We start from the raw sequence: 24288 nt of genomic DNA, 5'->3' as shown, positions 1-24288 counted from the left end.
AATAATTAGGTCAAGTGCTGAGAGACCTGAGTTACTTCAAAAAGGTTTTTTTAGGTGGTTACCAAGTATTGTCCACCCTGTGGGCAGGTTACCTGTCCTGGCATCAGTTCACCCAAACTGGATGTTTGCCCCGGCCCACCTGAATCACACATCTAGTCTCGCTGCTGAAAAGAGCTCTCTTTTGCTCCCGCCTGCCTGGGATCTCACTAAGTGATTCCCCCCAGGATCTCACTCCCCCCAGAGTGATCTCTGCTCATGGAGATTCCCAGGAATTTCCAGCATCTACCGGCAACCTTGTCTGTGATGATAGAGCTACATCAGGGTTCAATTTTAGATTAATCTCATTCCATGTGAAAATCTGGATGTTCAAAACTGGTACACCAAGACATCATGGAATCACTTTAGAGACATCTAAGGTGATTTAAATTATGATTTGTATTACAAAATTTGATTGTAAAATACTTCAGGAGCTCACATGGTAGAGTCCCCTTTTCTTGATAGTATCATCCAGAATGACCTCAGCAGTTCCCCATCCTGCTTAGTCAAGACAATTTCTTGACTCTTTGAGAGGAGCCATCAGCACTGTCCATTTTTGTATCAAGGCTTTGACACAGGAGTTCAGTTGATGTCTCATATGAATCGGACGTCAAAACATCAAAACTAAGAGGCTCTTGAATTTGCAAATGCCAGTGAAATAACTTCATGGCTTTCAGTTCTGACTACTTGCTACAAGCTTATTTGCATTCTTAATTCTGTATTTGGTGTGAAATTCTAGACCAAAGATTTGGTTCCTCTTCCCAATAGTGATCAGATTCATCCCAAGAAGTACTTCCTGAACGGGTTACTTCTTTGGCAGACTCTCTTTCCAAATATATTAACATTAAGACTATTATTAAGATAATCCAAGGAAAGACCCTTGCTTTTGATTTTTGTAACACTATTTTGATAAATATTTTTCTTCCCTGGAGTTTGGTGTCGTACTAGACTGAAACCTCTTTTACCCTACATTTTCAAGCAGAATTTTCTTCTCTAGAAACAGAATGTGGCATCAGGTGGCAGCAAAGTCTGATGCTCAAATGATCCACAACAAGGACATACATCTCAGAGGAAGGGAGTTGGCTAGAACTGTCATGACTAAACAGAAGTAGTGATTGCCCAGGCAAAGTACCTTGAAATATCTGGGATTCCGGGGGAATTTTTTTTTCCTTTAAATATTGGTGTCCAGGCAGCTGTTGCTTGTTATTCTTTGGCTATAATATTATAAATGTAAGAATGATAAAAGAAAGGAAGAAATAGTGGTTGATGCTGTGCTATTATTTTTGCAAGTATTTAGGCCCAAGGTTTTCCTCGGAATTTGAAAAATGAAAATAAAATGAATTCTCCCATCTACTTTCACAGGTCTGATGCTTGGCGGTCAGTGGTCAGGTGGTAGTAGGGGAAATGCAGTCTAGAGCATCACACATGACAACAGAGGCTCCCAAAGCTGTTCTGAGGACACGAGGGCCATCCCAGTTTTCATCCTATCTGTTCCAGTTAAAGATACACACTACTATATATAAAATAAATAATCAACAAGGACCTACTGTAGAGCACAGGGATCTCTACTCAGTATTCTGTAATAACCTATAAGGGAAAAGAATCTGAAAAAGAATGCATATATGTATATGTATAACTGAATCACTTTGCTGTACACCTGAAACTAATACAGCATTGTAACTCAACTATACTTTAATATAAAATAAAAATTAAATTAAAAAAAGAATTATACTGCCAATAAATCCAGATTGCCAGAGACCAGGGCTGGCTTCATGGTCACACAAGCTATGCTCTAAGCTGAGGCACCCCAGCTTCCATGCTTCCATGCTATCCTGTGCTTGAATCAATTCTTATCGTCTTGAAATTCTTAATAATTTTTGAACAAGGGGTCCCATGCTTTCATTTTGCACTGGTTCCCACAAATTGTCACCCATTCTGGCTGAGATTTAGCTATGTTTGACAATGTGATTTTTATATCCAACCAACATGGAATCTAGTCACTCAGATACTAGTTTACTGTTCAACATTCATTCATTCAACAAAGATTTTCAAAAACTTAATATATGTTAGGTTCTGTGATAGATCACAGTATAGGTGACACAATGGCAAACAGGAAGCTGTTGCCTCTGTCCTTAAAGAGCTTTAACTCCTGGTTGAGGAACAGAGACAAAGAGAAAGGATATTCAATAAAGTATCATAAATACCATGAGAGCCAAGTGTGGCATACGATGGGAGCATATGGTCGAGTTATTTAAATGTAAAATCCTCATGTAAAAATGTCCACATTTTGGGATATTGATGGTCAAACTATGTCTTCTTTTTTTTCAAAAGTGGTATGTAGTATATCTATTTTAGTGCAATAATAGTACATTTTCTGCTACAACTAGCCTTGTTAGGATTTATGCTGTTTTATCACAGGAGGTGTTCATGAGTTTCTAACAGGATGGGAAAGGAAGGCAAATTTTTCTCTCCTTGTTGACTTAATGCTGGTGACTCTTCCCCTTTAAGTGCAATGAAACGCTAAGCAACTTTTAATGAATTATTTGGAAAACATTTCCCCCAGAGTTAAGAGATACATTAGCTCTTATCATGTCTGCTGCTAAAGACGACATGATTAATTCATTTTGTTCTCGGTGGCCCCAATTATTTCATTAATCCTTTCCTCCTCTCCTCTACCCCGATGGCTACATTAGGAGGCCCACGTTTCATACACGGCAACCCAAGTAAAACAATGCCATCACTGACATCCCGATTGTTCTGTGCAGGACCGTAGGCATGTTTAGTAATAAATGATATGAAAAGGTCTTTTATTGACAAGCTGCCACGCGCTGTTTGCATTAGCGAATATGAGAAGATGATGGCTGCTACCCCTTGGTCCCCATGGTATTGGGCTCGGTGAGATAGCAGAAAACGCTTCAGTTTACTTAGAGCATTGATAACACCTCTAAATAATTAACTGAGGACTTCCTGTCTTCAATTACTTAATGCTTTTTTTTTTAACATCTTGAGAGGATTATAAGCAATTTATGGATTTCACATGATGAGTGCATTTGCCACTATTCCCACAAAGCATTTACGGGATCATGTTTCTAAAGCTTTGAGGTAATTAAAAATAAGCATGGAGACAATGCGGCTGATGCTAGGTGCCCACTCTCCCTTCTGTCATTTCTAAGGACCTAGATTCTCCGGCTCCTGGATGACTAGAGCTACGGCTTCATCAGTGTTCGACTGTAACTTAGGGAATGCCAAAGTTTGGGAAATGATGAGAAAAGCAAAACCTTTATCTCCAGGGGGTTCAGGCAGCTCTTGGATCAAATGTTTGAGATGGAATGTGAAATAAATTTGATTATTTTAGTTCATTCCATGAACTCAATAAAATAGTCATTCTCATCATAAAATACTTCCCTACTGAATTTGATCAGTTAGCTAACGATGGAACTGAATTTTCCCTGGCAGATAAAATGTGTGAACACTACACAGATCTTGGGTTTTAGATCCTCTAATGCCAGGCACCATTCCTGTCCCATAGGATCTGCATATTAGGATACTGTACTTGGTAAGGTTTTGTTGAATGAAGGTTTATTTCCTCATTTAACAAAGAAATCGCTCTTTAGGGCTAGAGTGCTCAAGTGAAGTACTCTCTAAATCTGTTTAAAATGAATTCTAACAGATTATTTTTTTCACTTTATAATCTTACAAAAAATAAAATGAGGTAGAAAAACTTTAAAATGTTTATCCTAATAAAAGAGGAATTCTGCCATTAAGTTATGCATATAAAATCCTCTGACACGAAAATATCCATTAAAAATGATAATAAAAGGAAGAGCCGGTAGAGTGAAGGTATTTAAAGAAAAAGCTTTGCAATTACTTTTATAATTAAGGAGGCTATCAATCCTGTTGGTTTGAACCTCAGAATTGAATTTGATCCAACGGCACGTAAATTCTGGTTTTCTAAAAGATGCAAACCAGTACAGCTGGCGACAGTTCAAAGCCCATGCTGGTTGAGTAGACGGATTCCGTAAGAAGAGATTTCTTTATCCTTGTATCCCAGTTTATTGTGAAAGCTTTACTGCTACCAAGTCTTAATTAACTTGGCTTTCAAAACTCTGTAATTAACATTCCATGGCCATCCTCAGTCATTCTTTTGATTTCTCCTACTCCATTCTGTACGGAGTTCTGTTGGTGTATCATTACACAAGCTATTCCTTAACTTGGCAGTAGTACTGGGAGCTTCTTAAGAGCAACAATCTTATTTTGGAGCACTTAATCTACTATCTAGAACACAGCAAGCAGGCTACATATATATATATATATATATATATATATATATATATATATATAGTAATGAAATGGTATTCTGATTTCCTTATAGATGGAGGCAGTGAACGTCTTGGGGACCCCGAGTAGGCCAGTTTTCACCTTCATCTTTCAAATGTGGATATTAAAAACGTCCCTCACTTATAGGGAAGTGATGAGAATCACAGGAGTCAAAATGCAAATGGTTTGTTAAAATTATAAAGCACCGTATACATGTAGGTTTTTTTTTATGGAAAATAACATCATTTCAATTGCTTGTGATGATTTTCATTTTTAGTGAACTAGGATCTAGGGAACAAATCTGATCATCTAAATGGATGAGGGCTTTCCCCATCCCCATTATCCTTGGCTTAGCTCGGGATCTTCATATCAGGATCATAATGTTCTAGTCCACAAATATTTATTAAGCACCTTCTGTAGGCTTATGACACTTTTGGAAAACAGTGGACATCTGTCCACGAGTGCTTGCTTGTGTGTCAGGGAACTGTGGAATTTATTTTTCCACCTGTGTAGCAAGGCCTGTGCCTCCTCTAAGGAAAAACCAGGCATGCTTTTCCAGGCCTTTCTGCACTTCTATGTGAGTTTCATTATCTCTGGTATCACCGCCCCCTGCAAAGTACAGGGTCTAACGGAAGGAAGGCATTCACTCAGGAGGCCTTGGAGAGAGGCTACTGGCAATAGGGAAAAAATACAAGTTTGTAAACTCTTCTCTGTGTTCTCAGAATCTAAACTTACACAACTGTTTGGAATGACTCAGTAGATCTAAATAATGAGCTAAGTTACTAAATCTCTTGAAATATTCTTTTCTGTAAAATGGGGGTCATAATTCTCTCTGCCCCATAGGTTTGTGATGAGGATCAAATTAGACCGTAAATGTCAAGGGCTTAGGACAGTATTTGACACATATTAAATTTACTTATTCCTCATTTATTTAGCACTTACTGACATGTCATGTATTGTTCTAGGTGCTAAGGATACAGTATTGAACAAGGTAGAGACGGTCTCTGCGATTCTGGAGCTTACATTCCAGTGGAGGCGGACATAAAGAGACAAATAAAAAGCAAACACTATCAGGCAGTGAAAGGTCTGTGGTGAAAATAAAACAAGGTGATGTGATGGTGTATCAGGAAAGCTGATCTAGACTTGGTGAGTCAGAAGATGTTTCCCTTCAGAAGTGACATTCAGACTAAAACATGTTAATTGTTATTATAATCATCGCTAGTAATTATCTGACACTATACTATCATACTGTACTATTATTATATTATTAAAGCTAATTATAATATATGTTATAATAAGCAACAAAAATAATACAATTACTATTAATTAATGTTACTAATAATAACAAATTGTCACAACCAGTCAACTATCAACTATTCTGTGTATTAATTACCCACGCAGTAGACAACTGTTAGCCTCTGGCTGATTTTTCTCCTGCCTTCCAGTACATTCTTGGCTATCCTAGCACCATTATCTATGAGTGTATCCTTGGGGAATGAAAATGCATCTTACTGTTTGTCTGAAAAAGAAAAAAAAGAACTTAATACTGATGCAAAAACCCTACACATAATGCATATCAAAGCCAACTATAAATTATTTCTGAAGTTATCTGCTGTTGTGGCTTATTGCTGCCAGTGTGGGCTCTTCTATTAGCATGGATAAGTGGGACCTGACCATATGTCAAGAGAACGCGTCCTTTTGAAGTGACCTCATATATCAAACGCACACCCCTGGGAGGCTCTGCCCCCCTAACCACAATGACAGACTCTTCCGGTACATTTTCCTCTTTTTTTTTTTTTTTTTTCACCTGTGACCGTATGTTGCCTCCTGTCAGTGGTGTCAGTGTAGATGAGACCTTTCCCAACCTGCCTGAGCTGGTACTCTTTAATGACGCCGTTTGGCTTAGGAGGGACGTCCCAGCTCACATGCAGAGTCTCCGCACTGAGGGCCACGATTCTCGGTGGAGAGATGCTTTGCGGAACTCCTTGGGTTGTAGCTGCAACGACCTGAAAACACAGGAATTAAACAGCAATTTCTTGGAATACTACACTAGGTATTCTGATCAATGAGAATGTCACTTTTGTTTTAAAATGTTGTTGTCTTGCCTGGCATATCATTAGCAGGGCTTGGAGAAGCAGTCCCTCTTTTTTTAAATTCTTTCTCTCGCATCCTATTCAAACAATGAAATCTGACCTTGAATATATCCTATAAGTCTTCGACTACCATTTATCACCACGGGTTCAACAACAATTTTGATGGCAGACTGCAGCTCTCAGTTTAAACAAGTAAAAGCTGGCTGGCAGACTGTCTTACTAGAGAACTCTTGATAACTCTCTTCCATATGGCCCATCGGTGTCTTTGCATTTTAACAGCCTGATTTTGTACATTTTAAGCACCAGTACATTTGGAGCAAAACCCATATCTGAACTTGCTTGCATATAATATGCTTTGAACAGTATAAATGGGCAGCCTTTTCTGTACTCTTCCTATGATACCCAGGATGACTTTATAGTGTCTGTGCCAATGTTCTAGAAAGAGAACCAAGTGAGAAAAAAAAAAAGAATCAACCAGTGATTTACTCAATATTGTCAAAATACATTTTTGGGAGAAAATTGGCTGCCTTTGTTTTCTCACAGAATGAAGTCTGATTTCACTTTTTCACCAATTGTTTTGGCATCTGGTAGGCAGGAATTCTGCTATGCAAAAAGCACGGAATGGCTCTAGGACCGTTCGGACCCTAACTTTTGATTGGGCCAATCAGCTGCCTTCTGTTTAGTTGGTAGGGCACTCAGAGATGCTTCTGGGGCCTGTTGAATAAAAAGCAGCTCACATGAGCTGCAGCTGATGTGTGTGACTGAAGGTTTTACTTGGATGCTTCTTGCACAGTGTGTGAAGATGCTGCGCTTCTCAAGTTTAAACCATATGAAAACTGGGTCTCCTCTGACTAGCTTGGCATCTGTGAAATGGCTCTTTCCTTATTTTCCTCCTAACTTGTTTGATTGTTTCTTCCATTTTTCGCTTAGTACCATCCCCAAGGGGGCTGGTCATCTGTGGTCTTCGGTTTTTGCCTCTCTCTCTATTCTCCTTACATGACCACACTCAAACTCCTTGCTTCAACTTCCCTCATAGATCTTTCCAGAAAACGTCAGTCACTTCTTAATCCAGCTTCTGACTAGACAATTTTTTTTTTTTTTTTTTTTTTTGCGGTATGCGGGCCTCTCACTGTTGTGGTCTCTCCCGTTGCGGAGCACAGGCTCCAGACGCGCAGGCTCAGCGGCCATGGCTCACACGCCCAGCCGCTCCGCGGCATGTGGGATCTTCCCGGACCGGGGCACGAACCCGTGTCCCCTGCATCGGCAGGCGGACTCTCAACCACTGCGCCACGAGGGAAGCCCTCTGACTAGACATTTTCACTTAAAGTGCCAAATAATATTTGCTTCCACCATGCTATCTGCTCCTCCTCTTGAATATATTTTTAAAAGCTTTAAAAATGTTAATCTTGGGCCTCCCTGGTGGCGCAGTGCTTGAGAGTCCGCCTGCCGATGCAGGGGATACGGGTTCGTGCCCCGGTCTGGGAGGATCCCATATGCCGCGGAGCGGCTGGGCCCGTGAGCCATGGCTGCTGGGCCTGCGCATCCGGAGCCTGTGCTCCGCAACGGGGAGGCCACAACAGTGAGAGGCCCGCATACCGCAAAAAAAAAAAAAAAAAAAAAAATGTTAATCTTATTCTTTACTTTTAAGTTGTCCTCCTTTTTTTAATTTGAGTAGTTCATTTACAATCTTGTGTTAGTTTCAGGCGTACAGCATATATGATTTAGTTATACATACATATATATATATTATTTTCCAGATTCTTTTACCTTATAGATTATTATAAGATATTGAGCACAGTTCCCTGTGCTACACAGTAGGTCCTTGTTGTTTATTATTTTACTATACAGTAGTGTGTATATGTTAATCCCAAACTCCTATTTTATCCCTCCTCCCCACTTTCCCCTTTGGTAACCATATATTTGTTTTCTATGTCTGTGAGCCCATTTCTGTTTTTTTTTTTTTTTGCGGTACGCGGGCCTCTCACTGTTGTGGCCTCTCCCGTTGCGGAGCACAGGCTCCGGATGCGCAGGCTCAGTGGCCATGGCTCACAGGCCCAGCCGCTCCGCAGCATGTGGGATCTTCCCGGACCGGAGCACGAACCCGTGTCCCCTGCATCGGCAGGCAGACTCTCAACCACTGCGACACCAGGGAAGCCCCCCATTTCTGTTTTGTAAATAAGTTCCTTTGTATTCTTTTTTTTTAGAGTCCACATATAAGTGATATCATATGATATTTGTCTTTCTCTGTCTGGCTTACTTCACTTAATATGATAATCTCTAGGTCCACCTGTGTTGCTGCAAATGGCATTATTTAATTCCTTTTTATGGCTGAGTAATATTCCATTATATATATATATTCCTCTTTTGTTTTTTGATTTGCTTACAGAATGGCACCATGACCAACAAATTGGTCAAGCCAGATATCCTGAAAATACCCATAATACTTTCCTTTTATTCCCCTACATACAGCTGACTACTGAGTCCTGTAGTTTTTGTGCCCTGGTATCTGTTGTATCTTTCTGATATTCTTCATCTGACCCCTGCTGCATGAATTCAGATCTTCATTATTTCTTGTCAAGGCTGTTGCAGAAGCCTTGGAACTATTTTATTTTCTATGTCAGGCTCCTTTGTCCCTTTCTCTGTTCTTCAAGAGCAGGCAATTTTTGCTGAAATGATATTTAAATAGAATTTCTAAGTTTTTAAACTGAGAAATGGCTTGGGACCTATTATGGATTTATAGAAGACCACCTACAAAGGGTTGGTGGAGGAAAAGTGGATTAAGGGGATAATACTCGTTCAAGTTTTTTTCTTTTGATGAATGAAACATTGATATTCGAATAAATTTTTCTTGTGGTGATCTCTCCTTTCAGGAGGAAGTGTTGGTACTCAGTTGAGACACCATACGGATGCCCTACTTTATTGGCATTACAACCTGGACCTTCATATAGTCTCAACACTGGATAATTCTGTCCAGAGTTTAGACAGACTCCTCCTACCTTGCTGCTGGTGGCACAGCCAGCAACCGTGCAAGCTTTCAGCTGGTATGAATATTCCATAAAAGGTTGAATTCCTTTCGTATCAGAGAAGCTCAACGATGTTCCTCGAAAACGTTCAATTCCATCTCGGAGAAGAATGTAGTAAATAATAGGACCTAAAAGAGGCAGAGAAAGGCCTGAATTTGAGTGTCAGACTCTTTTAACTGTTTGCAAACAAATCAGATGGCTTAGAGTTCTGAAGAAATGGGATAACATAGCATTATTTAATTTTAAATTGCTATTATTTTGCTATGTTCAAGCAGTTCTTAATTATACTCACTCTTATGGAGAAGATGGATTCTTGACATAATCAGTCAGTTGTTTCTTTCCCCTCACTATCAAACATTTACTTTCAAAACGATTCTGCCTTCCCAGAATACGCTTTGCTTATTTGAAAGCAGCTCAGACATATGTTGGGATTCAAGGAAAATAATTTTTGGCTAAAAATTTGTGAGGGCTATTTCACAAAATCAATGATTGGTTGACACATACCTGAAGTTTCCTTTATCAACAAATACTTTTTAGTGGTTAGATGCATGCCAATTAAACATAGACTACACTAATTTCAATTTCCTTATGGATTTATGGGATTATGTTATTTGAATTTTAAAAATAGCTTAATACCATTTGATTGTATAGGCTTCTTCCAGTTGAGGACTATTACATCATCAAGATGATCCATTTTGGTCCACCTTGGGGGGCTCACTCCCTCAGGCACATCTTCTTTTGTTGTGGCCCTAACAGCCTTGCTGAATCCTCGCCCATAGCTATTCCACGCAGAAATCCTATACTCGTATGTCATGTAGGGCTCCAGGTTCACATCTGGAAAGACAGAAAATCAGACAGTGGCGGTTTTTAAAATTTTTATTTTCTTACCATCATATCAAAAATAAATATCAAAACCTTAAACATTTAAAAATAAATGCTCAATGCACTAATCCTATTGTATGTAAATAAAGCTCTAAGATCTCTACTTTCTGAGTCATAAAAAATATTACAAGTGCTTATTAGATGCAGAGATATGAAATTGCAGAGAAAAGAATTCACCTATTTGAATAGAGAAATATGGATACATCAAAGAAATGATTGAAAAATAAAAGCGCTAGACTAATGTACATTAGATGTTAATGCTTCCCAAGTTCATGATCTCTTTACTTCTGTATGAGGCAGGTTTGGCAAGATTCTTTTATAGTTTTATTATTATAAATTTTACCAATTATTATGTTGTCAATATTACTTAAATTATTACATGAATCATAATGCAGTTGTTATGAGACACAGGGCTTGTAACTTAGCTTATCACAGTACAATTTCAATGAATAAAAATGAATTCACACTCCACTATATGTACCATGTATAGTGTACTATATATACTTCCTTCATCTTCTACCAAACCAGAACTGAAACCAAAACCAAAAACAACCAATCTAATTAAAACAACAAAACCAACCTGCTGAGATTTTTGGCCTGGCAAAACTTTTATTAGATAATCATCCACGTGATTCAATGGTGTCCCAAACATCTTAGTTCAGTCTTGAGCTTTAATAACTTCAGAAGTACAAATGCTACAAATTTACCAAAACATTCCTTGAAAGTTTAATTATTTAAATCTGCTTTCCACTTATTTAATTCTGTGAATTTTGAAGATCTACATATGTATTTTTGTGTGGCAGTTTCTGGATGATCATCAGACAGGGGGATCAGAGAGGTCCTCCTTGACTGCCTGGCCACCTGCTCTATCTCCATTGGATGCAGCATTAATTCTCATTCCATCCACTTGGGTTATTCTCCTTACATGCATCTCCTTACAATAAAGCCTGCCCTGCCTCTTTTGTAGAATTAGTATGAAAATAAAATGCAATAAGTTATGCTGCAGAACTTCATAAAATGTAAATTGCTACACAAATGCATTTCTGTCTTCATTTTTTCCAGTAAGAGGGTATTTGCTGCTTTGTACCTGTGATGACCACCAGTGGGTCCCCAGATCCCCCTTCTGTCCTGGTCAGAGACCTCTTGGCCAGAGTCTACATTTCCCAGTTTTCTTTGCAGTCTGGTGTAGTCACACGACTGATCTCAACAACGGAAGGAGTGTGGAAGTGACATGGGTAATTTGTGCATCACTTTCTGAAGAGGGAATCACTTGCCTTCTGTTAGCATTCTTACCCCTTCTGATGGGCTGGAACTAAAGGTGTTGTGACAACTCAGGCCGTACCACTTGGAAGCATGATGAGGAATCCAGATCCTGAATGACCTTGTGGGGCTGAGCTGCCCAGACCGTCCATCCACTCACCCACAGATGGTAACTATATTTTTGAACCTCTTGCTATAGCAGATTAAACTATTCACTGCAAATAACTGTTATTGTGTAGCCTTCAAGCCCATATTGACATTTGTAATTTCAGCTGTGGCAACTGTCTACATTTTATTCCTGTCCTTTCTTCCACTGTATTTCATTCTTCTCCTTTTTGACTCTCTCAAGTCTTAGCCTTACTTCTATATTTTCCTGTGAGGCCTGGTCTTTCAAAGAAGTTCTCTCAGCCCATAAAAGCATTCTTTTTGCTTTACACATAAGGAATCACTAGTTGAAATTTTACCTTTCCTCAATCATCTCTCTCATTTCTCAGAGCTTTTTCTTTGCCAGAATTTCCAACTATTCTTCTTCTTTTATTTTTAACTTGTTATCTCAAAATCATTTTACATGTTACATGGGGCTAATATTCTGATAAATGAGGGTGCTGGGTTTTCGGGTGGTATGTTTGCTCAATATTTACTTGTTAATTGCTGAAAGGTCCCATACACATTGTCTCCAACCATTTTTTTAGCTAACAGAGCAATCCTTCCAAAAATGTGTATATAATTGTGTCATTCCATTGCTTAAAGAGCTTCACTAACTATCCATTCATTGTGGTATAAAGGTAAACTCTTTAGTGTGGCCTAAAAGGCCTTCATAATCTGACCCCACTCTTTGGCCTCCTCTCCATTACTTTCTCTGTCTTATATGTGCTACATCCATATCAAGATACTTGCTTTTCAGACCTGCTGGGCTTCCTCCTGCTTCCTGCACTTTGCATGCGTTGCTCTCTCTGCCTGGCCTACCTCCCCTTAAACTGATAGGCTCTAACTTGTCCTTCAGTTCTTTCTTTGGGCACAGTATCCTTCTTGAAGTTTTTTGAGTCTGGGTTAGGTGTCCTTGCAATACTCTTCCAAAGCATCCTATGTTTACCTCTATAGAACTTACCTGCACATTGTTTCTCATATTAGAGTTAATTATGTATTAATTTTCCTATCTCTTCATATTAGCTTCAAATCCTGATGGAATTTCCTACTAGTTTTCAAGTTATTGGTCCTCATATACTGACTGGTAATTAGTAAGGATTTAATAAATATTTTTGATAAATAAATGATTGTAAGAACAAATGAATTTTGGTTAGCACTGGTGGTTGTAGCTTTTAATTGTCAATTTCTAAAAATGGTTGACTTTTCGTCTAAACTGGTCTCAGTGGAATTTGTTTGAGCATCATTTGAGTGCTTAATTTTTTTTCATGAAAAGTAAAATTTTGTCATTTTTCATATTCACTTTATAGTGTTTTCTGGTAGGCAAACCGATCTGAAATATGGATGTTAAAAGCCCCTGCAATATTATATCAGTAGGTGGAAACAGCTATTCTCTTCTGGAGAGGTCTACTGCAAATATGTCTTAAAAACCCTTCAAAATCTTGACCTTGATTACCAAGGGCAGATAAAAGCAGAGAACTGTCTTAGAAGAAAACCAAGTAATTTTTAAATGAGGGTTCATGACTTAAATCTATAACTGGGAGTGGGAAGAGATTAGCGGTCCAACTGTTTTCTACCCAGAGGCCTTTCCTACCTAAAGGCATTCCAATAAATATTTTTTTGTTTGCTTACAGTGTGCTAAATCTAAAAATAAGGTAAAATTAAACAGGGATGTTCTATTCACGTGGATACTTCAATCTGGTAGGAGAGACGAGACAAGAGTCCAGATGCCTATGACACATACATGGTAGAAGTGGTGAATGGCATGACCGTGTGTCACAGGAGCACAGAGGAGAGAGGGGGCTGGACTTGGGAAGCCTAAACTGGGAATGTGAATTCTGACGTTGGTCTTGAGTGTGATGTAGTGGAGTCCACTACATCCGCAGCTCCTAAAGATGACATGATTTGAACCTGACTATTACCACAACAAGTTACTTTTACAGATCTGACCCTCAGTTTCCTCATCTGTGAAATGATCATACTTACCTGATTGCTTTATGGGTAAATTACGATAAGGTTTAAAAATGTTTAGCACAAAGAGGGAGTGGCAGAGGGAGGGACTGGGAGTTTGGTGTTAGCAGATTGAAACCATTATATATAGAATGGATAAACAACAAGGCCCTACTGTATAGCACAGGGAACTATATCCAATCGCCTGTGATAAACCATCATGGAAAAGAATATTAAAAAATGAATGTATAGATGTATAATTGAATCACTTTTCTGTAAGCAGAAATTAACACAACATTGTAAATCAACTGTATTTAATAAGAAAAACTGTCTAGCACAGCACTGGAACTAAGTAATACTCACTAAACTTTATCTCTATTCCTTCCTTCCCTTCCTAATCTACTCCCTCTCATCCTAGTATCCTGCTTTACTATTTTCCTTCTCAAGGCTTGCCATTACCACCCACCATTGGCTGGGTAAGGCAGAATGGTGAGTCATGATGGAACACAGTGGTTTTATTGGTTCTTTGACCTCAGCTGGCTTGAATTATGTCACTTAAATGTATTCCATTTGACTCTAAACAATAGCTGTGGGGCTTCCCTGGTGGCGCAGTGGTTGAGAGTCCGCCTGCTGATGCAGGGGACACGGGTTCGTGCCCCGGTCTGGGAAGATCCCACATGCCGCGGAGCGGCTGGGCCCGTGAGCCATGGCCGCTGAGCCTGCGCGTCCGGAGCCTGTGCTCCGCAACGGGAGAGGCCACAACAGTGAGAAGCCCGCGTACCGCAAAAAAAACAAAACAAACAAAAAACAAAAAAACAAAAAAAAAACAATAGCTGTGTGTACACACACAGTTACACACGCACATCTAATTTTTCAAAAAACAGAAACTTAAGCAGGGACTTAAGTAAATGGATGAAAAATAAAAATTTAACAGATGGCAGAACTATTTTGGAGATGATCCTAAAATTTACAGTGTCTTTCACCTGATTCAGCCAAGCCTCAGAATCACTATTTTGGACTAATGCAGTAGGGCTAAGATGGGGCTTGGAAATTACTATTTTCAATAACCATGAAGGTTCTTGTTCCCAAGATGATGGCCATCTTGGGGAAACACCAGGCTGCAGGAGAGCACAGTCTCTGGCCCCAGACCCAAGATCAGGAAAGTGGTACTGCCTTCACTGAGCAGTCTGCCTCCTCCTTGGAATGATGCTGCCAAGTCTTATGACCAGACAGGTTTCTCCCTCTTTTCTGCTTGGAAGAATAACAACACTCATTCATGGCACTTATTGAAAGCCTGCATTCAACTTTTGAGAAAGAAAATGAGGCTCATTGCAAATTAACTAGATATACCATTAAAGGTCACCTAACTAATTTATTTCCCTGTTCTTCATTCTCTACAGGCTTACTTTAAAATAGAGTACATCCTTGTTTAAAGTTCGACTCTGAAAAACTTTAAACTACTAACTTTGACCAGATCCAGATTGTGCCTTTAACTACCTGGTAACTCTCTGGCTCATAAGTATGATGGAATTAATTGATATGAGGTGAAGGAGGGAGTTGAGGTCAGAGTGAAATAAATCTGCGTTTTCAGCAGCTTTTCACTCCCCCTTCTAAGCCATGGGCAGGTGGCTCCCTTTCTGTTACCTGTGAAGGAGAGTGTGTTTACACTTCCCATATGAACAGGCTCTTCAGCAGATGAGCACATTTCTTCGACTGATTCCTTCCCCATGGAATTGTGAGATCCTCTTATCACAGTACAAACGTGGCTGGTAAAGTTGAAGTCACACCTGCCGCAGTGTGCTGTGGCTTCCATAGACGCCGGGCAGAGGGTCCTGCAGACTTTGGTTTCCTAAGTCAAGCGGTAGAGGTGGGGCGGGGGGAAGGGAATTGAAAACGTTCATTTAGACATGTGTGGCATAGGTTTTTACAACTCTCAAATGAAATTTTCCTGTGCTTAGTTCATGAATGAACACCTCAAAATTCATAAGAAGAAATGAGGGCAGTCTGTATACTAGAAAGAGCAGTTACTTTGAAATGACACAGATCTGGATTCAAAATCCAGTTTTGCAACTTATTGGTGTTGTGACCTTGAACGAGTCTCTTATCTGCTCAAAGCCTCAGCTTCTTCCGTGAAAGAATGGAAATTCAATTTACTATGCAGGTTTGTTTGAATGACTCAAATGAGATAACGTAAATGCCTTACACTTAGTAGATATGCTATAAATAATAACAGGAGTAGTTATTTTAGTATTGTTACTTTGACACTTTCCTAATGGAGCTTTAGACAAATCTGCACTTCTTGTGCTCTTGGGAAATTTGGACTAATAAGAAGTATTCTGCGTCCAAATTTTAGAAAATTTAAATATTTCATGAACTGTCATTATAATCATTATTATTTATATTTATAAACTTTTTCTCTGGTGAATCTCTGGAAATTTTATAGCTATTGATAAGTACTAGTAGGCTCTAATCTCAGAAAATGAAATACTTCATCATCCCAAATTACAGGAGATATAAATAAGGCAATATTCTTATAAGGCAAAGCTCTACTTCATCTTCCCTTTATATAGGTAGCATAACTTATTTAAAATCATTTTTGTTATTTAAAAGTGATCTACATTCAATCTGTCTCTTTACCTAAAATAAGTTATTTTCCCTACGATCATCAAAGTAAAGCTGCTTCAGAAAAATATAGTTGGATTTCCATTTAAATATGGTGAATCAAACATGTGCATTTATCATCATTTCCTCTTAAAGGCCAACCAAATGACAATAAAGGAATATGGAAAGTCCAAGGAAACAGGAAGGGAAGTAACACACATTTTTGGAAACTGGGAAGTGGATGGATGTGGCAGAGACAAGGCTATGTGCCCAGGAGTGCCCATTTTTGCCTTTTCTCCCCTGTAACGCTAGATTTTCAAGTCCGGCTACAATAAGAAGAGTCATGTGACTAGAAATATCTGTGTGACTGTGTACAGAAGAGATGCATTCCGCATCCAGGGAAGACGCATACATGTGCAATCATTCACTCTCTCCCTTTTTCCACTGTGAAGCCCCACAAGATGGAAGTGACTTGGGTTCCTGAGATGTTGCATGGAGGAGATCTGCCAGTCTCACACTGGACTGTCACATGAAAGGTTTAAAAAAATTCATTCTGTTGACCCATTCCATACATGAGTATGTCTGTTTTTACCTCAGCATAGTCCAGTGTATTCTAGCAAAAACACAAATTAGTACTTTGAAGTTGGATGTTGTCTTAACAACAATAACAAAACCCTAAAGTATATGGAATTGGCTTAGGGTTAAGCAGGCCGTGGCAAAGAAATATGTACTGGGCTTCGGGAAGCTGAGGAGGCCTGTTGTGCTATGGCTAAATATTCTGCCAACTCTGCCCTGGGATAACTGTCAAAGCAAGCCAAGTGTTCCTGAGCTCACCACTCTGGGGAAGACATCACAGCTTAGAACATGAGCAGTATGTGTGCTGTTAGAGCTGCATTTGGCCAAGGATTAGAAAAATGAGAAAAACGTAGAAAATAATTGGTGAAACTAAAAAAAAAAAAAAAAAATAGAGAGGGTCCACTGGAAGATAGAAGCCAGGAGCCAGAGTGGGAAAGCTAAACGCAATTCTGCACATTGCATAGTGAGAACCCCAGCCCTCTTTGCTACTGGATACTCCATATGGCAGCCAGGCATGTATGCCATCCCGATGTAGGATGGAGTATTAAGGATACTTCTTTAAGTATTAAAATAGTACCAATCTTAAACCATAATGGAAAAGAATATGTAAAAGAATATATATATATATATAACTGAATCACTTTGCTGTACAGCAGAAATTAATGCAACATTGTAAATCAACTATACTTCAATAAAATAAATTAAAAAAATAAAATTTTATAGGCAAAAAATAGTACCAAACAAATGAGACAATTCAAAGCATAAAGCAAACAATTAAAAAAAGCAACAATGGAATGAATATTTCCAGAATGATTAAAAAAAAGATGTTCCATGAATGAAACAAGAGTAGGATGATATAAGTAATAATCAGCAAACAAGAAAGAGCACTTAAAAACTAAAAAATAATATGATAGCTAAAAAAAACCCCACAACAAATCAATAGAAAGGTGGAAAGATATAGTTAAGGCAATATCTCATCACATTGAAAAAGATGAGGAGTTAATCAATAGGTAAGAAACAAGAAGAAAAAATTAAAATATCAGTTTAGGAAGTCCAACACCAAAGTGATCAGTGAAAACAGACAAAAGAAGGGGCAAATTATCAAAGAAATAATAAAATAACAGTCCCTGGAATTGAAGGCCATAGATCCCACCCTGAAAAAGTCCACAAAAAGTATATCGTTATGAATATTAATAATAACGATGATAATAACATCTACATAGAGGCACATTGCCATGAAATTTTAGAAAAGCAGAATAAAGAGAATGTCTTAAAAACTGTCATGGGGGCTTCCCTGGTGGCGCAGTAGTTGAGAGTTCGCCTGCCGATGCAGGGGACACGGGTTCGTGCCCCGGTCCGGGAAGATCCCACATGCCGTGGAGCGGCTGGGCCCGTGAGCCATGGCCACTGAGCCTGCGCGTCCGGAGCCTGTGCTCCGCAACGGGAGAGGCCACGACAGTGAGAGGCCCGCATACCGCAAAAAAAAAAAAAAAAACTGTCATAGGAAAAACAACATGGTTACCTACAAAGAAACAGGAATCAGAATAGCAATGAAAATTTAAAAATGCAGAAATGCCTTCAAAATCCTGTGTAGAAATATTTTTTGACCTTGAATTGTATACCTAGCTAAACTATCAACCCAATGGGAAATAGAATTACAATAATTTCAGACATCAAGTTCTCAAAACATTTACCTTTCATGCACCTGTATCAAGGGAGATAATTTTTCAAAAGAAGGTGGCAAAAAGGGACAACTGGGGTTCGAACACAGGAAGACCAACACAGAGGAGGAGTGAAAGGAATTCCCAAACTGACAGCTTAGGGAAGATGGGCTGGGACAGCTGTGCAGAAATCCCACAGTGATCCAGTCCAGATTGGAGCAGGAATTGGAAGACTCCAGGAAAGAGGTCTTCAGGAAACAAAATGGAATCTATGGATTGAAATTTACCTATAACACTCTGCTTGATTCAGCATTCAGAAAATCTCCTAATCATAATCATTTAAATATGAATTTCAAATACAACTGTTAATTGGCTTTCATAGAGCCAATTCAAGCCAACTTAAAAGATCATGGTTATATCCTGAACATCCTCCTTAAATAATGGAAGCTGTCTCTTCTTGACCAAAATGAGATGCCTGGGAATCAAATGTGAGGTGGGCAATAAAGAAACACATAGTTGTGAGTGATGGTGTCATTTCTGAAACTAACAGGTTTTCTATCTTCATTCTTCAAATATGAGTGCCCCTTTAAGGAGAGTTTTTTATATAGATGCTTCCTAACTCGTTATTTTAAAGGCACGTTCTTGCAACGTCACCAGCTCTTTAAGACCAAAAAATACTAAGTATTTAAGAAAAATATCCTAGTCAAAACTTCTGAAAACACTGGCCTGGAATAAATTTTGGAACATAGTGTTGGATAGATTTCTTTCACAGAACTGACTAAAGTTGTGTTCAAATCAGATCGATTCTTAAAAAATTTTGTAGACAAAACCTTACTATTTTTGTTGGGTGTTTTGTATGGTTATTCACCTCATGAAGTACCTACTCTCCAATAATTTTACGTGTTATCTGTTTTTCCTTTTTAAAAATTTTAATTTTATTGGAGTATGGTTGATTTACAATGTTGTGTTAGTTTCAGGTATACAGCAAAGTGATTCAGTTATGAATATCTTAATATTCATTGCCACAAAGTGCTTGCTGGGGCCTTAAAAATCTCAAGACTTATGGTCCATTCGACAGACCATGATGTCCACACAATGACTGTGTAGTTGCCTCACTCAGCAAGAGCTCTTCTATTGTCTGTGACCAAAGCACCGATTTTTAGCCATCTCTTAGTGACAAATTACTACCAAACATAGTAGGGTGTTTGTTTTTTAAATGCCCATAATCCTTTCCTTAAACTGGTAGGTTTCTAGAGTGCTGGGTCAAGTTTAATGCTAACAAACACGGCATGGCTGTATGTGGAGCATCTCAACATACAAACATAAATGATGCACCCACAGGCCTATTCATTTTTGTGGTTGGCTGGCTTTTGCTGATCTTACACTGTCTTAAGGAATATGACAGAAACACAGTGAAGTGAATCTGCTGTATGTAAGTTCTCTATGAAAGGAAAGTGATGGCCTATGGTTGGGGGGCTAGAGAAAAGAAGCTGAATTTCCCTTCATCTCCCTCCACAGCAACAAGCCGGCTCAGACTTTCTGTCTGCACTAATCTGAAGTGCTGGTAAAGCTTCCTGAGAACAGCTAATCATTATTAATTCCTTTAGAATTCATTGCAATAACATCAATCATAGCGAACTCATTTGGTATTAATATGGATGTAATGTGAAAATGAATAATGCACATAGGAGTTTTTATATTCCTATTTTAGAAAAATAGTTATGAACAATGTATTTCTCTTTCCATTGTCAAATCAGCCCGAGAGGTTTTCTATCAATTACCTTCATCATCATTCCAGTTGAAATCTTGTCAGAGCAAACATATTTCAAAGGATTATATCCAACTCCATTACAGCATTTCTGGCTCTTTGGAATAAGTTCAGTCTCACAGCATTTTACTGGCACTGGGTCATTCTTTTTAACATGTGCTTTAGACTCTCCACTGGAAGCTGAGCAGCATATGGTATCTGACATATTCATATAATCCTGCCCACAACAGAACATCCCTGCAACAATAAAATGTTATATATGAATATGAAATAAAAAAAGAGAAGAAAACTGAGGTTGGTATAAAGTTTGGTATAAAAATGTCAGACTCAGGCAGTTCCTGAAACGGTACGATAGCTCAGGTAGCATTTCCCTACCAAGGTGATTTAAATGTACAGTGAGGGGTCCTTCTGATCAAGAGCACTAGACACTAATTAGGTAAAGAACACACAAGAGGAAGTGTTCTAAAATCATTCAGCAGGGGGCCAAAATTCTCCTAAGCGCCATAAAAAGTGATCTGATTTCTGTCATGAGAACTGCCTGCCCATTTTGTGATGATAACATCTTGTTGCAGAGAAAGGGGTAGTTAAACCACAGGAACTCAGAAGAAATCTTTAGAAATTCACAAGGGAGAAGAGGTCACCCATGCACTCTGGGATAAGAGGCTAGACAGTGGAGAGGTAGCACCATCCTAGAACTGGAGACTTTGCGTAAGCATCTTGTAAGTTTCTGCCTGCCTTTGTCTAAGATACAGATATTTGATTCTTGTGAATCCAGCAGCAACTGTAACCATTCTTTGGTCATGAGATAGATCTGTATTCAAAACCAGTTGAGTGCACTCACTGATCAGGTAGGTGAGCCATTTGGCCACCATTCTTCGAGCTGCACTAGACCCATCACTGGACGTGGGTAAGAGGTTGGGGTGGTGGCCGAAAGACCTTGCAGGGAAGACCTTTGATCTCCACTTCTCCATGAAAGACAGGTGTGCCTGAGATACCAAACAGCCTCCTTTCTCCCACCCAATTCAGTGTAACTGCTTGTGCTCACATCATTTAGATCGTGCCATAGAAGAGACACAGCAGAAATATAGACATAAAAGGCTGAATAAATAAACAATGTACTAGAGCCAGATTAAGCTAGAGATGAAGATGCCCATACCCCACGTCACAGGGCTATCACAGTAGAATTTATATCCAGTTATACAGCAGCGCAATGTGATGAATGATTTATTTTAATTAGAATTTTGTCTATTTATTATTAGTCATGACTGGTAACATAAAGAGCCTCAACTTCAAAGGGCCCTGGGGTCCCGAATTGCTCAATCTGGTCCTGTACAAACACCTACATTAGGAAAGACACTCCTAATAATAGACCAATGAGTTTTAAGTGTTTTCCAGTTTATTAAAAAAATCATTGAGAGTAGACACTGACTTGGCACATGCCTTAAGAAAGATGTTTATCCACACGACTCCAAAGAACACTCTCACTGATCTTTCCACTTTAAAAACATATCTCTCAATATTAAAAATTTGTTATTTATGATTAATTATTACATTGATCATAACTGCATTTTGACCTCATGTTTAAAGGTGATAACTATTCAAAGTAATTGGTTTAAAAGTAAACTGTTTTCTTTGGTGCTTTATTAATAATTTTAGTTGTATTAACTTTTCCAGGGGAAGTTCTTTCAAATAGATACACACAGCAGGGCTATCATTGTGGTCTGAGTCTTGATTATGATGTGTAAAATTCACACTCTCTCTCTCCCTCTCTCTCTCTCTCTCACACACACACACACACACGCACGCACACACACACACACACACACACACACACACTAAAAAGAAAAATCCACAGCTTCAAGTTTTATATTGTTTGGGCATTTTTTTTTCTTCTGCTTTCTGATCAGACATTTAAATACAACCTTGGATTCTTTGCTGTCATTTTTTTTTTCTCCAGCAGTTTTCTTAAAATAATTCATGTTTCTATTTTAAAGAGCAATCAAAATCTGAAAACTGGCCCTTTAGGGAGCAAAATACATTCTCCCCCTCTACTCGCAAATTACTTTACGGTTTCACCATGCTTTCAGTATAAAATCAAAATGCAGACATTGACCTAATTCCAAACTCCTAATCAGTCATCTGATCGCTCTGAGGGACTTTTGACAGGTCAACTAAAATTTTGATAATGAACTGTTTTTACACTAGAAAAAAAGGATGCTTTCTTTCACAAAGAGCTTCATCTTTGCTTCACTGAATTAAAATTTAAAGCCAAGATTTCACTCACATAACAAGAAGTGACTCCCTTTCTAGTTTCTTTGGTAAACCATTACTTCTTTAATTATTATCAACCTTGTTCCAGTGTGATAAATTGCTAATTACTTAATACCCTAATCAGCGTTCATTCTTTGCACAGATAAACTGTGACAGTGCCATTAATTTAAATAGTAATTTCACTTAATGGCCAGAACGGCACACCAGATTTTTATGCAGCATTTTCTGAAGACTGCATCCATCACTGCAATATTCTGACATAAAGATGTCTGACGTGCACTAACTCACTTAGGGAGAGCAGATGTTGCCGAGCAGAGCTTGGTAGTAATTCCCATAGTGCATCACTTCAGCATGAATGAGCTGCAAATTCAGAGACAGACAATCTTCTGAAACTGCACTGCAATAACTTTTGACCCTACCTAATTTATCACATGGAGCACTTGACTTTTGACCTTTGACACAAAGAAATCACAGTTTTAAATATGCCCAAAGAAAAACAAAACAGGTCATGTATTATTGATGGATTGATCTACACTTCCAGAGGCTCTTTATTAAATTTGTACAAAGGTGGAGATTCTCTTTGAACAAGATGCAGATGTTATTAAAGGGGTAGAATATGCACTGAACTATTAGATATTTATTTCTGAGATCAAACAGCCTATATTGTCTTTGCAAATAGTGCAAATATCCAATGGATAGCTTCCGTCGCATTGGATACAACTGAGAAAAGAGAGAAGGAAAGAATTTTTTTACTCATAATATTATGAACACTTCCAATATGTTACTAACACTTACTTAATGTCCATGGCTGAAAGGAGAGCATTTATAAACATACAGTCCTGATGAATTTCTAAATTGTTAATTCTGTAAAACAAGTGTGCCATTTTTCTAAAAATTATCCAAGAATTATCATGCTTTTGAGTTAAAAGTAGTACAGTCATAAAAAGCAGAGTCTAGAATATGACAAATCATTGTGGAACTCTGGGAATGATCATGGGGACCACATTTTAAGCCAAGAAATTATATTTCAGGCCTAGAAGAATGTAAAAAAAAAAACAGGTTTGTGATTAGTCATTCTCAGGACAAACATAAAGTTGATGGCAGAGCATGAAAGAAAAGAAATGCATCTTGTCTTTACCAGCAGCTGACTCTGTGGCTACCACCACAAAACTGAGACAGGGTAGGGTAAAAATGTTCCCCAGATCGTTGCAATGTATTTTATAGCATTTATACATTACACGTTTCAAAAGGTCATTATGTCATATGGAAATCTTCCTGGGAAACCTTTCAATACACATCTTACACAATGGATTTTTATGATGTATTTTCCTCTCTGCAAAAGTCCCCAAGTTCCATCTTATGTAACAGGGGTAGTCATTCATTCGACTGATGTCAGAGTCTAGGACATGGAAAGTCAGTACTTTATTCTAGAACAGTTTCAACCCAGAGTTTCATATCCAAGGTTGCATGGAGAACACAGATAATAGAAATAAAGCAATATGTTCCAAAGGTATGTCATGATTAGTCCCTCATGGCGAACAGAAAGTCCTGTCCTCTTTGCCTGGTAGAGAGGCTTTAAGTTTCATCTTTTAATATGAAGGGGTATAATCAAGTCCAATCTAAGACTGATGGAACAAATGATAAAACCATATAAGCAAACACTACGAATAAAAAGAGTCATAAAGAGGTTTAAAATATATTTAAAG

General features: G+C 38.5%; 1 protein-coding gene across 2 annotated transcripts in view; it reads right to left on the bottom strand.

Annotated features, from left to right (window-relative positions):
* The window catches only part of USH2A (usherin), a gene marked incomplete at both ends in the record, with an annotated part of 772061 nt that overhangs the window by 155308 nt on the left and 592465 nt on the right, over positions 1 to 24288 (bottom strand). For both annotated transcript variants that reach the window (XM_082613798.1, XM_082613799.1), the window contains 5 exons: positions 6161 to 6359; positions 9443 to 9597; positions 10106 to 10303; positions 15350 to 15554; positions 20325 to 20548. In XM_082613798.1, the coding sequence (XP_082469924.1) occupies positions 6161 to 6359; positions 9443 to 9597; positions 10106 to 10303; positions 15350 to 15554; positions 20325 to 20548 (981 nt within the window). The remainder of the gene's footprint in view (positions 1 to 6160; positions 6360 to 9442; positions 9598 to 10105; positions 10304 to 15349; positions 15555 to 20324; positions 20549 to 24288) is intronic.

The sequence above is a fragment of the Mesoplodon mirus genome, assembly GCF_964341445.2.
Source record: "Mesoplodon mirus genome assembly, chromosome: 3".
NCBI lineage: Eukaryota > Metazoa > Chordata > Mammalia > Artiodactyla > Ziphiidae > Mesoplodon > Mesoplodon mirus.
The sequence above is the reverse complement of the archived record's forward strand: the minus strand, read 5'-3'. Positions and strand labels throughout refer to the sequence as shown.